General features: G+C 48.8%; 1 protein-coding gene across 4 annotated transcripts; it reads left to right on the top strand.

The window, feature by feature from the left end:
• Positions 1-1,033: 1,033 nt before the first annotated feature.
• LOC101165960 (hexokinase-2) lies at positions 1,034-14,222 on the top strand. Of its 4 annotated transcripts, none has more exons than XM_078930923.1 (11): positions 1,034-1,267; positions 2,701-2,830; positions 8,614-8,776; positions 9,561-9,709; positions 9,906-10,025; positions 10,105-10,200; positions 10,273-10,372; positions 10,729-10,912; positions 11,379-11,534; positions 11,624-11,857; positions 13,906-14,222. In XM_078930923.1, exons 1-11 carry the CDS (start codon positions 1,038-1,040, stop codon positions 14,111-14,113), a joined length of 1,770 nt encoding a protein of 589 aa, XP_078787049.1. In that variant the 5' UTR covers positions 1,034-1,037; the 3' UTR covers positions 14,114-14,222. The 4 variants fall into 4 exon arrangements, with proteins under 4 accessions (XP_078787049.1, XP_004086662.2, XP_020557491.1 ...); XM_004086614.5 differs by having other exon boundaries at positions 1,135-1,267; positions 2,701-2,798; XM_020701832.3 differs by lacking the exon at positions 1,034-1,267 and adding an exon at positions 1,994-2,466 and having other exon boundaries at positions 2,701-2,798.
• Positions 14,223-19,033: the final 4,811 nt, after the last annotated feature.

Below are 19,033 nucleotides of genomic sequence, written 5' to 3'. Positions count from 1 at the left end.
ACTGAAAGTCCGAATAAAGACAGTGGTCAGGTTGTGACCTGTGTCCCCCCCCCACACCACTGGAACAGTTCATGCTGGGGGTGGAGCTCCTGGAGGATTTGGGTTTATCTGCAGAAACTCAAGGAAGTAACATTACTTTCCAAGACCAAAACAGAATATTTTTCCAGTTTTTCATTCAGCTGCTTTGCCCCCCAGCTCTGGAACTTCCTTCCTTCAGGTCTATGGAACATGATCTCACTCCCACAGTTAGCTAAAAATCTGAAAACCCACCTTTTCATACAAGCATATTGTAATGACCCAACTGGAACATTAGTATGGCCCCATTGCTATTTAAGATGCTTCACTGAAGAACTGTCTGTGCTCCGCCCACCACACGACCCGGACAGTCTCAGAGAGGAGGACACAGGAAGAGAAACAAAGTCACCTTTTCTGCATCAATGCCCATGTAATTGATCACACACAGACAGCCAAACAGCATGGATTTTTACTTCTGCTTCCAGCCCTCTCACTCATGGTTTTCACCCATGATTCCCCACTTCCCATGAGTCTTAGGGGCTGAAGGCGGGGCTAAACCCCAGATCGCTACAATATCCACCCTAATTAATTTATCATTCTATCGTTTTTATTTTTTTTGAACTAATGTTTCTTTCTTTTAATTGTTTTTAATTGTTTTGTATCTGTAAGGTGACCTTAGGTGTCTAGAAAGGCGCCATATAAATAAAATGCATTATTATTATCATTGTTATTATTATCCCTTGTTCTATCCTAGGCACTTTAACATTGGGAGGTGGGTCATCTAGACCCACTAGACAGTGCTCTGAACCTTTTTTCTTCAATGATTTGTGCTCTTCACTGGTGTCCATGGATTACATGAAATCTTTCCACCTTTATCCACCTTTGTCATGGTAGGGAGAACACGTCAATGGAAGGGGGGGGGTCATCTAAAATAACACAAGGGTAACACTGTCTCCGTAATCTGTGATAATCCAAGTTTCATCTGTGATCCTCACGCCTTCCTCACTTATCTGACACTGTTTATGGAGATTAAGGAGGCTGCGGTGACGCGCATTTACGCACGAGCCGCGCCGTCTTCATCCTCTTCTTCCTCCTCCTCGAGCCTTCTTATGTGCAACCAGCGGTTCCGCCGTCAGAGCTGCGCGTCCCCGCCTCCCTGCGCGCCTACCGTTGCGACATCAGCGGGGAGTCGACACTTCCCGATCCTCCACGCCGCGCGCATTCATCAGGGAAGGTGCGCGCCCGAGCAAAGGTGAGTTCCTCCGCAAGTCTGTGAAGCAGAAACTAGTTTCAGGTCATCTGCTGAGGATGAAGAGGAGCAGCGGCTCCTCTTCATCCTCAGCAGTTCTTAATGGATCTCTGTCTCCTGGAAGAAGTTTGAAGGAAAAAAGTTTGGAGTTGCGCCTTGAGGTGTGACGTGAAAGGACTTTTACTCTGCCACCATCATCATCATCATCCAGTTCGGGAACCAGAGAGGAACCTATTGCAGCCTTTACACTCAGACGCAGAAGCTCCAGAGAAAATGAGCCGAGCTGAACCAGAACCCGGTCTGACTGGTTCAGCTGAACTGCGGCTCTGCTTCAGACGCTTCACAGCTTCTTCTGGCAAAGAGGCTCAGAGGAACAACTGGAACCAAATGTCCTCCAAAACCTTCTCCATGGGTCCACACTGGAACTTTTTGAAAACCTCGGGGAACGTTCTCTGAAAACCGCAGAGGAAGTGAGAGTTCCTGTCTGAAAAACCTTAACCCCTTGTTCCATCCTAGGCACTTTAACGTTGGGAGTTGGGTCATCTAGACCCACTAGACAGTGCTCTGAACCTTTTTTCTTCAATGATTTGTGATCTTCACTGGTGTCCATGGATTACATGAAATCTTTCCACCTTTATCCACCTTTGTCATGGTAGAGAGAACACGTCAATGGAAGGGGGGGGGGGTCATAGGATAGAACAAGGGTTACAGGGTTCTGGCTCCATGAGTGACATCATCATCATCATCATCATCATCAGTGCTTCTCTGAAACCATTTCAACCAAAGCAGAGGAAGGTTGGAGTCCGATCTCGGTGGAGGTTCTGCTTTTCTCCCTGCAGCCCGTGACCTTCTGCAGCCACAGAGACAAAGCAGAAGTGATGTTTAGACTTTCAGCATCAGAATTGGGTAAAAGATTATGAAACCGTGGAGAGTTTAGTCTCTGATGCAACCCTGAGACCATCCAATCCCAGGACTCCAGTCCTGGTGAGCCAAGCCCAGATTCTGCCCTGTCGGGTCCAGACTAGTGTCTGGGATCTGTTTGGAGCCCCCAACCCCCGCTTTAATATTTTCAGAAACTTTTTCCTGGATCTCTAGAATCCAGACTTCAGCTGCACAGCTCCAGACTTCTTTGCTGAAGATGCCATTCTCTCCGGAACAGACTAGACTTGGTTCTGGAGCCCTCCTGGATCAGCTGTGACAGTGTAAGAAAGAGATGGATCCTGAAGAACCACAGAGGCGGTTCAGGCCAGAGGCCTGCTGAGCTGAGGTTGGGTTCTGCTGGGTTCCAGTTTCTGGTTGTGGTTCTGAATGAAAGTAGCTGTTCTTCATTCCAACCTGTTCGACCTGCGTTCTCTGCAGCTCCTTGATTCCCTCCTCCTGGTGGGGGAGGGGCAGGCTGCTGAACAGGAACCTGAAGTCTCCTTTTCACTCCTCAGGTCAAAGCACCAGAACAGACGTCCACCAAAAGGTCAAGATGAGCGGCGACACGGCGACCCTGCACCTGGACGGCATCCCTCCGGACATGCTCAGCAAGGTACTGGAACATCCAATCACAAACCTGGAGAGGTGAGAGCTGCTGCACCTGTTCCTGAGCTCAGGTGTGCGGGGTTCACCTGATGAGCCGCTCAGGAATGTGCTGTCAGGTTTCTCTGAATCTGGTTTTCCTGGTTGGTCATGTCAGGAAAAGCGGAATCCCAAAATGCAGCACAGCCCAGACAGACGACCATGCAGGCACAGGACCAGATCCTCCACACGGGGGCAGTTCCCATGATCACCTGTTCACCTGAGCGCCCCTGAACAGGCCAGGGGGGGCAAACAGGGCCAGAGGAGGGACTCTCTTGTGAGGAAGTCTGAGGAACAGATCCCAGACCCAGTCCAGATCCAGGGTTTCTGTGAAGACTGGCAAGAGAAAGGACAGGCAGGGGCAATTCCAGGGCGGGGCCGGGTCCAAACAGGTTTAGACCAGCAGAGCAGGATTTCAAAAATATTTCCTGCAGAAGCAGGGGGGACAGGTGATCAATTGATTAGGCCACATGTGTCAAGCTCAAGGCCCGGGGGCCAAATGTGGCCCCCCATGTCATTGTATGTGGCCCGCCAGAGGATAAAAGTCTTAAATTTCTTAAAATAAAATCTGGTGTGTATTTATTCATCTCTAGGGGGAATTGGACTTAAATGTTGGATTAGTCAGCTATACATCAGGACTTAAACTCTGTCCACATAACCTAACCTGACAGAATCTAATGTAGAAGGATTTATGCTAGAATAACAAGCAAACAGATGTTTTCTATGCAACTGGAATTGTCTCTTTAAAAAGTTAGAATAAATAAATAATGAGGTATTTAACATTAAGGAGTAGTTACATTTATTTTTCATTACATTTAGTTACATGTATAAGTTACATCTGGCCCTTTGAGGACAACCATGCTGATGTGGCCCTCAGTGAAAATGAGTCTGACCCCCCCGGATCAGGTGATCAGGTGATGAGGAGGACTGCAGAGCAGACGTGACGATGAAGGCAGATTCTGGACCGGTCTGGAATGGAGATGTGAAGGAATCGGATCTTCTCAGCTCCTGAACGTGGTCACAGTCAGACGCACAGATCTGACTGTTCTAATGAAAACCTTCAGCTCTGAGGAAGCCGGACTCTCTGCTCTGGTTCTGCTGGTTCTGGATATTTCAGATCTTTTGCTTCCTGTGTCGCTCTGCGTCTTTCCGTTAGCCTGGAACTTCTTCAAGTTTCTGGGTGTCTGCCGGAATTCTCCAGAACTTTTGAGGTCAAATCAAAGTCCAGCACTGCTTGTGTGACTCAGAGCTTTGGACGCGTTTGCAGCACCTCCTTTGAGGATGTTTGTGCGTCAGATTTCAAATCCATGAGACCGTGCACACGCTTCCTCCCTCCAGATCCCGGATCTCTGAGGATTTCAAGACTTCTTTGGTGAGGAACAAAAAGCCGCAGCAGAAGATTCAGGTTTTTAAGCTGAAAAGACTTCATGAAACATTTTAGCTCCAAGATGTAAACAGAAGGAGGGAGGGAGGGGGGGGGGGGGGGGGGGGGGGATCAAAGCCAAAAAACAGCAGCAGAAACAGTTTTTTGTCCTTCGAACAAAAATAAAATTCAGTCAAGTTTTCTACTAAAGTACTGATAGATAACTTGTCTGTGGCTGACATTTTCATGTCAACACAATCGTCCACACAAGCGTGTTGACTTTTTCCTAAACTGGAGGCTCTTCATGTCAGCATGTGCTGCAGCAGAATCATCATGAATCCAGGCGGTAACATTTGAAACATGGACGTCCTACAACTTTCATTCCCAGAATGCAACATTATGAATCATACTTCTCGTTCTCTTACTGTTGCTGTGAGGATTCTGTCGTTCAGTTTGAAGGCAGGAAGTGCCGTTTTCTGGATTTTATTTCCGTTTTTTCAAAGTCTTCGAGTGTATTGAGACTGGAAATGTCCGTAGGTCCAGATCAAGTCCTGAACCACCCGTTTGGTCTGTATTCAGACCGCCGTCACGCGGACTTTTCCATTTCAAACCAAAGCTTGTAAACCAAACCATGTGACTGAAGGCCTCTTCACTCATTGGTCAGGAGAAATAATAATAATAACAGCCAGAAATAATGGAAGTCCTGCGTTTGCAGTCCTTGTTGGCATAATTCACAGATTCAAACTTTATATTTCACTGAGCGCTTCTGGATCAACGTCAGGTCCAACACTTTTCACTTTGGTGGAGTCGTGCTGCACGCCGGTTACCGAGGAGACGGCGGCTCAGAAGGAACGCTGATCCGTGTTCATGATGTGTAGATGGTCAGGAAAACAGTGAGAAGTGATGTGGATCACGTTGTGACTCGTCGTCTTGGTTGCTTCCTTTCTACTCTGTTCACATCCCATAATGCCCAGCTACGGTGGCTGGTTCGGTCCAGTCGTTCCACTCCTGGGATGGATTGTTTTCAGACTGATCAATCTCAGAGGGAACCGAAGCTCGGTCCAATTGGAAACAAACCGGGACCACCTCCAAAGACGGGTCAGAGAGCGGTTCCTGGTCCCGGTCTCTGACCCGTCTTTGGAGGTGGTCTGGGACCAGGAACCGCTTAGGGTGTGTTCAGACTGAAACTGTTCCAGATTATCGGGGGAAATAAACTCTGATTCACTTTGAGTGGACCAAATGTGTCCGGTCTGAATCCAGTCCTAGGATCTAGATGAACACAGGGACAGATCTGTGGAGCTCTGGCTGTTTGAAGGAGGTCCTCTGGATGGACATGGAGTCTGCGTCTCTTTCAGCGTCAGTCTTCACTTGTTCAGGAGTTTGATTGAAACCAAACATACATGTTGAGAAAGGAAGCAGAAAGTTCAGCTCTGGTGGCTCCGCCCCCATGAGCCATCACGCCGTGGCGGCAGACGTGCCCAGACATGCTGGCTGGAAAACTACTGCTGACTCAGAGACCTGATCCAAATCCCAAACCCTTCATCCAAACTGTCTCCTCATCCTGAAGGCTCCTGGCAGACCCGGACCTGCCCCCAGAACTGTCCCAACCTGCCTCAGGTATGTCAGACAGGTGTGGTGAAACAGACATGTGTGACGCTGGGGAAAGAAACCACAGCTGCCAAGAAAAATACCCACAATCCTCTGCTGGTGCCCTCAGCTGGAACTTTGAGCTCCTTCAGGCTGAAGTTCTGGGATCTGGGACTCATGGTTCTGAACCGTCTCCACTTGAAAGCATCACGACGGGACGACGGTGTCAGACTGGTACCAGACCCCCCCCCAGACAACTACAGACCTTAAGGTCCAGTCAGACCCGCATCAGGACGTATCATGGATCCTACCCTCTGATTGTGACTCCTCCCCCCTGGCGTTCCAAACAGGAAGTTGCTCCAAGAAGCCAAAGTCCCACAGACGTCTACAGAGAAATAAACAGCTGTTCCTCAGTGGTTCTGTTGGTCAGAAGAACCGTTCTGGATCTGATACTTTTTTTGACATCTTCCTGACAATCCTCTGATATTTTTTCTTTATTGCAAGTTATTCAAGTTCAAAACTGACCAATCAGACGCCTCAATAGAAGCATCTGGTGCCCGCTGGCTCCACTTCAAACATTTGATTGACAGATTATTTCAATGAAGGGGTGTGGACTATTAAAACGCTCACTCCTGCTTGGCGACAGCAGTTACCGTAGAAACGTCGACTCAGACCAACTCGGACCAATCACTGTCGTCTGGCTCCAACATGGCGACGTCCATATTGCAGAACAACGGTGATTTGGTTTGGCCGGAGCCGGAGGAAAGGCGTTTTCTGTGGGCGACGTCACAACAGCTCAGTCCAGTTCTATCATACAGTCAATGATCCCACTGGAGAAGAAAGAAGATTTTTCACTAGTTCATGTAAATAATCCCATTTATAATCTGCTGGGGTTTTCCTGCATGATGGGATTACATCTTTCATGTCTGGAATGTTTTCATGAATCAGAAGCGGAGACAGAAAGTAAATCCCTTTTTGCTTCATAATGAGGACGTCTTTTGTGTTTTAGGTGCAGCTTGAGGTCAAATTCTGTTTTTTCGGATCTTCTGACACGACAAAAACAACAAAACCACCGTCTTCCATTCTGATCATCATGCGTGGCGTTTTCTGATCCTCAACTGCAGCTTTTAACCATAACCCCCCCCCCCCCCCAGCCTGGCGTGGTATCTCACGTGGCTAATTGTTCTGCTGGGGGGGGTTCCCTTCATCACTGGACCTGCAGCAGAACTTTCACGACCATCTTTCTGCTCCAGAACCGTTTGCATGTTTGTGAAGAGAGAAAATATTATTACTCTTTATTTTTATTATTTACTGTTTGTACTTTGTCATTTTGTGTTTTTTTGCAGCTTTTAGAGTAAATTTCAAAGTTATTTCTAAATAAAACAAATTGACCTTCTTCCTTGTCTTCCAGCTGTTTCCTTCAGGGGGCGCCACAGCAAGCTCCACCCCCATCTAACCTTCTCTTCTGCAGCCTCCTTCTCTATATCCATGAACATCTTTGCTCCTCCTCTTTCCTGTAGCTCCCCCCTCAGCATCCTTTCACCATCACTGTTCCTCCTCTCAAACGTCTCCTTCTGCTTCCCTGCATGGATCTCCAGATCTGATCTGATCCTCTGATGGACTCATTCCTGATCCATCCTGGTTTTAGAGACAACCTCAGCATCTCCATCTCTGCCTCCTGTCCGTCTCTGGCTGCTCTCTCCACAGTCTGCTACACCTTTCCTTTGGTCTCACCTGAACCCTTCCTCCACCCGGACGACACCGGAGGGGACCCCTCTTGATGAGAGACTGGCGGCAATTATTGGGGAATCCCTTTTAAGTGGAGTGGTTCCTCCGAGTGCTCCTCTGTAACGCCGGGCCCAAAAGCCCGTAGAGGTCCAACAGGACGGCTGGAGGAAGTGGGAACCGGCTCCTAAGCCATTCGTCCTCGTTTGCCAGCAAGTCTTCTTGCTGTCTAAAGATGTGTTCACTCCAAATTCTTCCATTTGCCACATCTTCTAAGATCAGCCATTGTGCGTCATTACGCATTGTGATGGGGCATTTTATTTCCATCCATTTAATTACATCTGACAAGCTACAGATGTCGGTAATAATCCACGTGGAAATGGGAAATTGATCAGCGCAAATGTAATTTCTTGTTGCTTTCTGAATGGTTGAGACATACGCCATACATTGTTTTATCAAAAATAAAACAAACTAAAGGCATATGCATGAATACCATAATTCTGTAGCTTATGAAGAAATGTTTTACTATGTAAACAACTTTCCCCAGTGGACAATTAATGCATCTCTCTCTATCTATCCATCTGTCTGTCTGCACCTATATCTGCTCCTCCAGACGGACACATTAACGAGAATATCAGTTTTGTACATTATTTCGTTCTGTTAACTATATTATTTATGAGGATGAATTGCACAACATGCCAATATTGCAGAACATATTGCTTGCGTGAAGGACCGCACATTTTCCCCTCAAGTTTGCTTTTTATAAATCTCAATTATTGCGTAGAGAGTGGCGTACGCCTTCTTTTGTGCGTACGCAACCTTTAGAAATGAGGCCCCTAAACACCAGATTGGGTCATTTGTGGTTCTCCACAGAAGGAAATGAACGGGTTTAGAATAAGGACACTTGAAAACGCTGACATGAATCAAACCGTTTCTGTTTTGATGTTTTTACATCTCGTTCAGTATTTTTTTCTTCCTTCTTGAAAAATTCTCACAATGCAGTGCTGCCACCTACTGGTTCAGTAGGAAAATGCTGGCAGCCTGGTGGTTCCGTCTGTGCCTCCAGGTCAACCAGGGTCCATTTGGTTCTGAATTGTCTCTCACCCTGCAGGTGCAGAAACATCTGGAGCCTTTCCGCCTCTCGTTGGAGAAGCTTCAGGACGTTTCTGCTCGGCTGAGGAAGGACATGATCCGAGGTCTGGGGAAGCACTCGCACCACCGGGCCTCCGTCAAAATGCTGCCCACGTTTGTCCGGGCCACGCCGGATGGCACAGGTGAGGATCCAGATCCACTCCTCAACTAAAGGGTCACCTGCCCCCAGGTGAGGCTCCAGGAGAATCCTGCAGTTCCAGCAGCTGTTCGTTTGGGGGCGCTATTGTCCGAAACCAGCTCTGATCAGGACAGTAAAAGAGAAGGAGCTCCTGCAGCTCCTCGCTGCTCCTCCATTACCCCACATGCATTGCCAAACTACTTCAGGGTTCCTGCTCCTTCAGATTCACAATGTGGATGTTTGGTTCTCCTTCAAACACACAGAGCTTACAGCTCCTCCTCTCTTTGTTCTCCTTCCTTTGAACCAGGGTTCACCTGCAAGAGAACAGAGACCCTCAGAGTTCTCCTGTTAGGTCCAAATATAAGTTCAGGTGAACGTTCACACCTGCAGAACCAGGAGGACCATCAGAGGAAACCAGACCTGGATCAGACCAGGACCGGACCTGTAACCCTTGTTCTATCCTAGGCACTTTAACATTGGGAGTTGGGTCATCTAGACCCACTAGACAGTGCTCTGAACCTTTTTTCTTCAATGATTTGTGATCTTCACTGGTGTCCATGGATTACATGAAATCTTTCCACCTTTATCCACCTTTGTCATGGTAGGGAGAACACCTCAATGGAAGGGTGGGGTCATCTAACATAGAACAAGGGTTAAGCATGTTCCTGAGAACACGAATGTCTGCTACTCTGCGACACAAAGGCTTTCGAGGAACTTTGATGTAGAACGGGTGTCTGTAAGGTCAAACAGAACAGGTTCTGATTCAGTTGAGCTTCTTTCTCCCACAGAGAAAGGAGACTTCCTGGCTTTGGATCTGGGTGGAACAAACTTCCGAGTTCTTCACGTCCGTGTGCTGGAGGAGGAGCAGAGAGTCCTAAAGATGGACAGTCAGATTTGTGCGATTCCGCAGGACATCATGCTGGGAACCGGAGAAAAGGTGCCAGACACGTGACGGCTAAAAACACTGCCGTTCCTCTGAACAGAACCTCAGAACCAGTGAACCTCAGCAGTTTGCTGCTTTCAGCGTCTGTCTCCACATGCACTGTTGACCTTTAGATGTCAGTAACTGTCAGAAGTTCAGGTCCCTGCAGGTTCAAGCCCTGATTCTTTGTCCTGTGGATCTGTGGACTCAGCTGTTCGACCACATCGCTGCCTGTCTGGCTGAGTTCCTGGACTCCCAGAAGCTGCGGGGTCAGACCCTCCCTCTCGGGTTCACCTTCTCCTTCCCCTGCGAGCAGAAGGAAATCGATAAGGTCCGTCCTCGTCCTGCAGCGGCAGAAACGTCTTCCCACAGCCTCCACGTCTCTGTTGATGTCGAGTCTTTGTGCGCAGAGCATCCTGATCCGCTGGACCAAAGGCTTCAACTGCTCCGGGGTAGAGGGGGAGGATGTGGTCAACTTACTGAAAGAGGCCATCCACAGGAGGGGGGTGAGTTCTGAGCCGGTCCGTGGTGCCAGAACCTCGTCTCTCCGTGTGACAGTTGTGCTGTGGTCTCTGCAGGACTACGACATCAGCTCGGTTGCCATGGTGAACGATACAGTCGGTACCATGATGAGCTGCGGTTACCGGGACCAGAGCTGTGAGATCGGCATGATCATCGGTAACGGAACCAAACCCCACAAAACATAGAGCAGCTGACGGATCAGAACTGAAAGTTTTGTAGCGTTAAAGTTTGAGAAACGTCGAAACTTCTCCAAAGCTGGACTTTCCTTCCAGACGGAGGCGGAGTTTAGGGCTGGAAAACCTCCAAAGCTAGTTTTCTGAGGATGCAGATGAAGGTCACAGCTCTGGGTCCAGAACCCTGTGGAGCTCCAGGATGTTCTCCAATCCCAGACAGGAACAGGTCACATACAGCAGACATCAGAACAGGAACTCACGGAGAATTTAGAAAAAATGAGACGATTTCCCCCAAAAGAAATGAAAAATAAAGACTGACGCTGGAATGTTTGTCTGCAGGGACCGGAACCAACGCCTGCTACATGGAGGAGATGAAGAACGTGAAGCGGGTGGAAGGCGAGGACGGGCGGATGTGCATCAACACGGAGTGGGGGGGCTTCGGGGACGACGGCTGCCTCAAAGACGTCCTGACGGAGTTTGATGAGGAGGTGGATAAGACGTCCATCAACCCCGGCGTCCACACGTACGGCACAAACCCACAAACTGTCCGTGTTCCTCCACTCGGGACGGGTTACCCTGAGATGTTTGACGGACAAAACCCAATGGTTTTTCTAGTCCAGGTCGTTCAGTGAAGCTTCAGTCCCACCTGTGTGCAGTAGGACATGGTCAGACCTGTACAGGGCACATAGTTCGCCCGCAGGAAGCATGGAGGGCCAAAGTGAACTCACGGGTTCTGGATGATCATGTCAGGGGTTTGAGTAGAAACAAAAACTGCTCAGTGCTTCTGCTGGAACGTAGAACACGATCCAGGTCCACTGGACGAGATGCTCTGACTCTGAATTCAATGCTGATCCTCATGAACATCCACGACACGGATTTGGTCCAAGAAACCAGTTCAGACAGTTCACACGCACCGGACAGATCATCTGAAAGACGCGGAGGCGATGCTGGAAGGAGATTCACTCTGTTCCACGTCTGTGTTCCTCCAGGTTTGAGAAGATGATCAGCGGCATGTATTTGGGGGAAATCGTTCGTCTGGTTCTGCTGAAGCTGACTGAGGAGAAGCTGTTGTTCAGAGGTTGCCCTTCGGAGGCGCTGTTGACCCCTGGAAGCTTTGAGACCAGGTTCATCTCTGAGATCGAGGAGTGAGTGTTTTGGTCTCCGTGCAGCTCTGCTGAGCTCTGACGTGGTCCCTCATTGGCTCCCGTTGTTTCTGCCCCTGTGTGCTGTCCAGACCCGATTCTGGACTGGAAAACGCAAAGAAGATTCTGACCAAGCTGGACCTGGACTGGGATCTGGTGGACGCCTGTGTTGCTCGTCTGGTTTGTGACACCGTTTCGTCGCGCTCCGCTCGGCTCTGTGCCGCAGCTCTGGCAACCATCGTCAACCGCATCCGCATCAACCGGGGGCTGGACCACCTGAAGACCACCGTGGGGGTGGACGGGACAGTCTACAGGAAGCATCCAAAGTAAGAGCGGGAAGTCGACACATTCAGAAACGTAAAGGAGGCTGTTAGACCCAAAGGCCATCAGGAAACGAGTTACCGCCATAGACGTAGCATGAAAAGACGTGAAAGCCGCAGACACGCGGAGCCTTTAGGGCAGGGGTCTCAAACTCGCGGCCCCCGCCTTCATGTGAAAGTTTAATGTGAATGCGGCCCGCCAGTCTGTGAATGACACTTTTTCATTTTTTTTTTCGTGCGTGGAGCTGACCAACCAGTGGGGTAAATGACTCTTGGTGGCGTGACATTGACCGGGCTTGAAAGCAGGGGAACATTTAAGGCAGGAAACCTGACCCCCCCCCCCCGGACCACATTAAGGAGTTCCCTACTTTCCTTCTTAGAATGTATTTATCCGCTCGTAATTTTCGAAATCCATGCAGTCAGTGCTGAACTTTTCTCTGGGCCGCACGGACCCGCAGGAGGGTTATGGTTATGGTTATGGTTATGGTTACGGTTAGGCGCAGCGGCGTATAAATGCACCGAATAAATGTCCCACACCTACATGCGTGACAGCTGACTTTAGTCTAAGACACACTGAAAATACATGTGAAAATGCAAAGATAGACGTGTTTGAGATGAACCAGCGCCGCGCCTGGATGGTTAGGGAGACCAACAGGGGGGGAGGGGGGGGGGGTAGATGACGGCGACGCTGCAGCCACATTGAAGGAGGAAGGGAAGTTGGAGTTGTCCTTAACATTCACACTCCGCTCTGCAGTGTTTTCTTCTGAAGCCCGCGGTGCAGCTGTGTTTGTTCAGGAGAAGAACATAGTGATAGGCAGTTGTTGTCGCTCTTTTTCTATGGGTTTTAGAGAATTTACACGTATGTAATTTGCACCATATAAATTTGGTAAGCTGATTTACGTGTACATATTAAACTGCAACGTTATTGAAGCACAGGTAGAGAAGAAGCGGAAATGTAGAGACAGTTTGGGGTCTTCAAGGAAAAGACTTGAAGTCCCTTAGGGTCTGTCCAGGTCCAGGTCTGTTCAGGTTCAGGTTTGTTCAGGTCCAGGTTTTTTTCAGGTCCAGGTCTGTTCTGGTCCAGGTTTGTTCAGGTCCAGGTTTGTTCATGTCCAGGTTTGTTCAGGTTCAGGTCTGTCCCGGTCCAGGTCTGTTAAGGTCCAGGTCTGTTCAAACAGTTCAAACCGGTTCAGTTGACTGGATGTGGTCTCTAGAATTCTCTGTTACAGCCAGTGTTCTGGCAGCCACATCTCCAGGTAAGGAGAGTCCACTGAATCTTGATGCTGTGAGGACGTGTCCCACTGGTTAGGTGGAGTTAAACATCGTTCTCTGCTGGACGGTTCCCATCAAGGACGTCTCCGTCCCGTCAACACCTGAACGCACTGATGGAGGGTTCCAGTCTATGAAGAGGCTTTCTTTGAACCGTCTCATTGAGAAGGAACCGATTTGAGGATTTGTGTTCCAAATGGTCTGCTTTGGGGTTTAAACTCTAACCAAAAGCTCAGAGTTTAAACCCCAGGCAGGATTTAATCCTCAGATTGCGTCTCTCTAAGAGGAATTGAAAAATCTGAGATGGTTTCTTCCAGAGGAAAGATGAGTCGCTCCGGTCAGCTGGGCCATCCATGACCACCATGTAACCTGAAGTGGACTGACTCTATCAACTAGAGTTAGCTCCGCCCACTCCAGCGGTGCTCAAAATAATGGACAGCGCAATTTAAAGGGTGGAGCTTGATTATTTCTGAGTCTAGTCAGGGTTAGGGTTAACAAGCAATTAACTTCACACAGTGAGGGCCCTTGGGCAAGTCCCTTAACGCTACTTCCTCCCGAGTGCGGTTCAGCTGCAGCTCACCGCCCCCCCAGGGGAGGGGTCAAATGTGGAGAACAAATTTCCCCTTGTGGGATAAATACAGTATAATAAAATGACAGTAGGAACAGAAAAGTCAGTCTTCCTCCCAAAAAGAAGATTGTGCAGATGAGGAGGTGACCCCACCCCCCACCCCCAATAAAGGTGCTGAGGGTTCACTTCCTTAAACCTCCAAATTCTCCCCCCACAGCTTCAGCGATGAGCTCCAGGCCGCCGTGCGCCTCCTGGCTCCCAAATGTGATGTAACTTTCCTGATCTCTGAGGACGGCAGTGGAAAGGGCGCCGCCATGGTGACAGCTGTGGCACAGCGGCTGGCTCTTCAGTCCCGCCTGCTGGAGGACAGCGACGGTGAAGATGAAGAAGAAGAGGAGGAGGAGAAATGTGACGCAAATATTTGATCTGCTAACTCTGAGACTGCTGTCCTTTTCTTTACGAGAGTGCTAGTAGATGTAAAAAGCGTTTATTTCACTTCATCTCACTGCTTCAAATAAAACTGCAGAAAGTTTATTTCACCTTTTGTGGTGTTATCACTTCAAACCCTCCTGGTTCTTTCTAAAACTCCAACATCAACAAGTCTTGTTGGTGGATCAGATCAGTCTTCTTCAAGGGTCAGTGAAGACGGTTGTACGGGGACAGACCTGTACGGGTTCTGCTGGTTTGTGGGGCGTCCAGGTCTGTGAAACACCATACAGAGGGTGGGCACAGGTGCAGTTCCCTTGAGGCTCATTGAAAATGGAACGTGCTATTGCTGTTCATGTGGTAATTGCATCCTAAAGAATTTGTGAGGATAATGGAAGTTCCACAGGTGATGATGTCACATGGCGTCCTCACGCAACAGTATAGTCCAGGCGTGGTCTCTAACAACTTCTAGTAACCTGGGTTACACTCTCCTGCCAAAACGGTTTACACGTCTCTGTCTATAAGAAAATTTGGCTGAACAACCTGAGGTTCGGGTGTTTAATAAGCACTAGAATTAGAAATAACTCATCCCAGAGTCTGAAAGGATGAGAAGGATCTCAGAATGAGGATCTTCTCACTGAAAACTGTTCTTCCGTTTCATTTGTGTTGCTGTCATCCACAGTTTAACCAAGAGTCTCCTCATTCTGGATAGAATCAGACTTACAGACAATCTCATCACTTGTCTTTTCCAAGTCTGTAGGTTTATTATCTACCTCCAGCAGCAATACACTTTCCTCAGTGTCTTGTGCTTGTTGTTCCTGTGTCACATCTGAAAAGATTCTATCACAAGATTCCGCAGAACATCTGTGCTTTCAGGCAAATCAGTCTCTTCTGGAGATGCACTTTCTTCATCAGGTTCTGCTGGTTTCTCAGGAGAAGTGACTCTGTCTTATTGCCTGTACAAGGCTGTTTGTTTGATGAAAGTGTCGGATCATTTGGTCCAACACAACATTCTACTTATCAACAGATTTGATGACATGAGGAACTGGTTTGGGATAAAAATACTCTAGATCATCATCATCTGCATTGCTTTCCGGCTCACTTAAGACAGCATCCGGATTTTGACGTGTTTGTGTGGATGTCTGACCTTTACAGAAACATTGGGATGTTTGTCTTGAATGGATGGTAGAGAACCACACGTCAACAAGAGATCTCTATGGAGTGTTCTGAGTTGACCCTCACTGTTTTCCGGTTTGACTGCGTAGACAGGAAAATCTCCCTCTTGGTGTGCAACTGTATTCACGACAGGTTCCCATTTGTCGGCTATTTTGAACTTTCGTCTGATTTTGACATTTTTTACCAGCACACGGTCACCAGCAGTCAAAACAGACTCTGTGATGTTGTATGCCGTTTTTGAATCATTGCCAATAGAAGACCAGTAGAAGAAGACCAAGTCGAGAATGCCGACCACCAACGGTAGCTTGTTGCATTTAACGTTGCAGTAGTTAGGATGTCACTGTCAGTAACCACAGTGAAAAAGCTTCCATAAAGGTTGTCGCAAAACCTTTCAGTCACAGCCCACTTGAGGGCAAGAAACTCAAGGATAACGAGCTTTACGTCTTGACAACCTACGGCTAGCAAATACAGCAACACGCAACTCCCCTTCCTGTTCTGGATAGAGGGCTGCCCCCAGCCCTGTTGAACTGGTGTCAGTATGCAATACATAGGGCAACTTTGGATTAGCAAATGCTAGTACAGGAGCTGTTACAAAAGCTGCCTGACGAGACTGAGTCCATCTTTCTCCAAAAGGTTCTTTTACATGGAAGTACTGTTCTTTGGTTACTCTGCAACGTTTCCTCAGTGGTGGGTAACCAATAGTAAGATCATTTAACGGTTCACCGTTTTCGAGTACCGTATTTTCAGGACCATAGGGCGGACTGGGTTATAGGGCGCAGTCTCAGTTACGGGTGATTTTACATTTTTGGACACATACAAACAGCGCGCTGGGTTTTAGGGTGTGGGCACATTAACCGGTAAAACATGCATGCTAGTGTGTGTTTAGGCAGCGGCAGCAAAACTGAGTTGTTTGTGATTTTGACACGTTGAACCTTTCCTGCTGTGTATGTGCTTCCCCCAACTCACCCCCCCCCCCCCCCCCCCCCACACACACACACACACCACCACCAACCACTTGCATCGCGTAAGGTCAGGGACACCGGTTTTAGCACACATTCAAACACACACAAACACCACAACAACACACGTTCGCTCACCCTCCGCTGCCTCCCACAACAATAAAGCCGACTTTTCCTGTCCCGTTGTGCATATCGGTACCGTGTTAGTCTTGTTCTTCTCGACAGTATGACTCACCAGGATGTCAAAGGTTTAACCCTTTCGCTATCGTAGGCACTTGAACATTGGGAGTGGGGTCATCTAGACTAGAGGTAAGATCGGGCCTAAAAAATCCAGCCCGACCCGACGCAGGCCCGCAGGCATTAAAGCCGAACCCGGTCCAAACCCGACCAATTAACTTGATTTGCAGGCCCGAGCCCGAAACAAACCCGAAATTTCCATTTATCCCATAGTATTTTTGGCAGAAAAAAAACGCCAGATTTCTTAAAGGTAAAATAATCAACATATTTTTATGATCATTAAAGTTATTTTCTTTGGAACAGAGAGTGGTCGCTGCAGCCGCGTGCGTAGTCAAGCTCGCTGTTGTGCCATAGAGTTCCGCCGGAAGCGCTGTGCATAGGTTCCTCCCTACATGATAAATGCATTTGCACAACGGAATAACACTGGAACACAGAATAAGAGGCCAGACAAAGAGAGATCTTGATGCGCACTCGCTTCATTACGCGGAGAAATTCTGCAGCCGCGGTGCATGATTTGCCTTTTCAGTTCCCCTGTCTTAAGTTTATCCTTGACTTCTTGCTGCTCCACATCGGGGATACCTGAACAAAATAGATGGGTCTCAGTGCCGTGGAGCGACGATGGGTTTCTGAGCTGGCCCGGTTTGATTTTCAGATCTCCTACCGGCCTGGCAGGCAGAACACAGGTGCCGATGCTCTTTCTCGGCAGTATGTGGGGCAACAGGAGGTACATACAGGTTCAGTCGGTGTGCCTAACACTAGTTCCACTACCAGTTTTCCCACTTTGGACATTAAGTCCCTGGTGAAATTGCAGTCTGGTGATGGTCTGATCTCTACCTTTAGGAGGTTTTGGGATCGGGGTGTGGGGCCAAGCCGGACAGAGAGGCGTCAATTATGTCCCAGGGCAGTAGAGCTGTTAAGACAATGGAAGCGGATTGTTGAGGTGGATGGGGTGCTGTATCGGCAGTCTTGGGGACAGCGTGAAGGGCAGATCAGGCAGATAATACTGCCAGCCATTTTGAAGGATGAGATACTCAATCAGATGCACACCGCAGCTGGGCATCAGCGAGTAGAGCGAACCTTCAAGCTGGTCCGTTGTCGGGCTTACTGGCCTGGGATATACAGAGACGTGAAGGCTTTTTGCAAGACTTGTGAGCGGTGCATTGTTTCTAAGAACCCTCACCCGCAGGTAGTTGCACCTCAAGGACATTTGCTGGCTTACAGGCCATTGGAGGTTGTGGCTATGGACTTCACAGTGTTGGAGCCCTCATCAGACCGGCGTGAGAATGTCCTAATCATGACTGATGTCTTCTCCAAGTTTACTGTTGCAGTACCAACCCATGATCAGCGTGCAGTAACTGTTGTTAAGGCCCTGGTAAAGCACTGGATCCAGCCCTATGGTGTCCCCTCTAGGATACACTCTGACCAGGGTAGGTGTTTCGAAGCAGATGTGGTGCAGGGTTTATGTAAAGTATACGGGATCAGGAAAAGTCGAACGACCCCCTATCATGCTCAGGGAAACGGGCCAGTGTGAGCGCTTTAACAGGACCCTACATGACCTGTTGAGAACACTGCATCCACATCAGAAGAGACGATGGGTTGAATACCTTCCTGAGCTGGTGTATGTGTATAACACCACCGAACACCATAGCACAGGTTACTCACCATATTTCCTGATGTTTGGGAGGGCCCCCATTAGGCCTTTCAATATTTGGCTGGGTCAGGATAGGGAAAACTTTGAGGGTGACGAGCATGCTTGGGTGGTGGAAAATCAGGAGCGACTGCGTTGGGCTTATCAGCAGGCGGGCCAGAATCTGGACCAAGCGGCCGAAGCTTGTCGCGCTTATGCAGGCCATGTAGGGGGTGATGCATCCCTGCTGCCGGGCTAACTGGTGTACGTAAGAAACAGGCGGTTTCCCGGAAGGCATAAAATTCAGGATGTGTGGCTTCCTGTTCCCCATAAAGTGTTGGAGCGTCTGGGTGGGGATTCGCCTGTGTACTCGGTTGCGCCTGTTGACTCCTCTGGGCAAATCCGCAACGTACACCGTAATGAGCTACGGCTGTGTGGTCCCACTGTACAGAGTGGGGCTGTGAGAGTGCCCCCGGTGGCAGAGATGGATGGTGAGTTAGATGCCAATGGGGAGGCTGATGACTCAGTGATTGGTGTCCTTGTGCCTATCACTGGGTCCAGTCTTGAGGTTCAGGGGCCTGGTTCTTGTAGGGGTGGGGGTGAGGCTTCAGCTACTTCTCTTGACACTTCCGCAACTTGTGTGCCAGTTCCCACAGTGCTTCCCTCAGCATGTGGGGTTGAAGGGGGAGCAGATGACACACAGTTGGCACTCATAGTGTCTGGGCCTGTTGGGCCTCGCCGGACGACTTGTTCCACTGCAGGGTTACACTCTAAGATAAGATAAGATAAGATAAGATATTCCTTTATTCGTCCCACGATGGAGAAATTTCCTTTTTGCGGCAGCAGTACAGGGCAGAGAGAGAGCAATATATAAAAGAAACAAACTATGGAGTCAATATACTCACATATATACACAATAT

The sequence above is a fragment of the Oryzias latipes genome, chromosome 14 (assembly GCF_053564925.1).
Source record: "Oryzias latipes strain Hd-rR chromosome 14, Olatipes_Hd-rR_3.1".
Lineage (NCBI taxonomy): Eukaryota > Metazoa > Chordata > Actinopteri > Beloniformes > Adrianichthyidae > Oryzias > Oryzias latipes.
Note: the sequence above shows the minus strand (reverse complement) of the source record. Positions and strands in the feature narration are given on the sequence as shown.

Coding starts and splice junctions, on each gene's coding strand:
- LOC101165960 (XM_078930923.1), top strand. CDS start 1,038: ATGGAGATTAAGGAGGCTGCGGTGACGCGCATTTACGCACGAGCCGCG. Junction 10,913..11,378: donor ATCAACCCCGGCGTCCACAC/GTACGGCACAAA, acceptor GTGTTCCTCCAG/GTTTGAGAAGATGATCAGCG. Junction 11,535..11,623: donor TTCATCTCTGAGATCGAGGA/GTGAGTGTTTTG, acceptor TGTGCTGTCCAG/ACCCGATTCTGGACTGGAAA.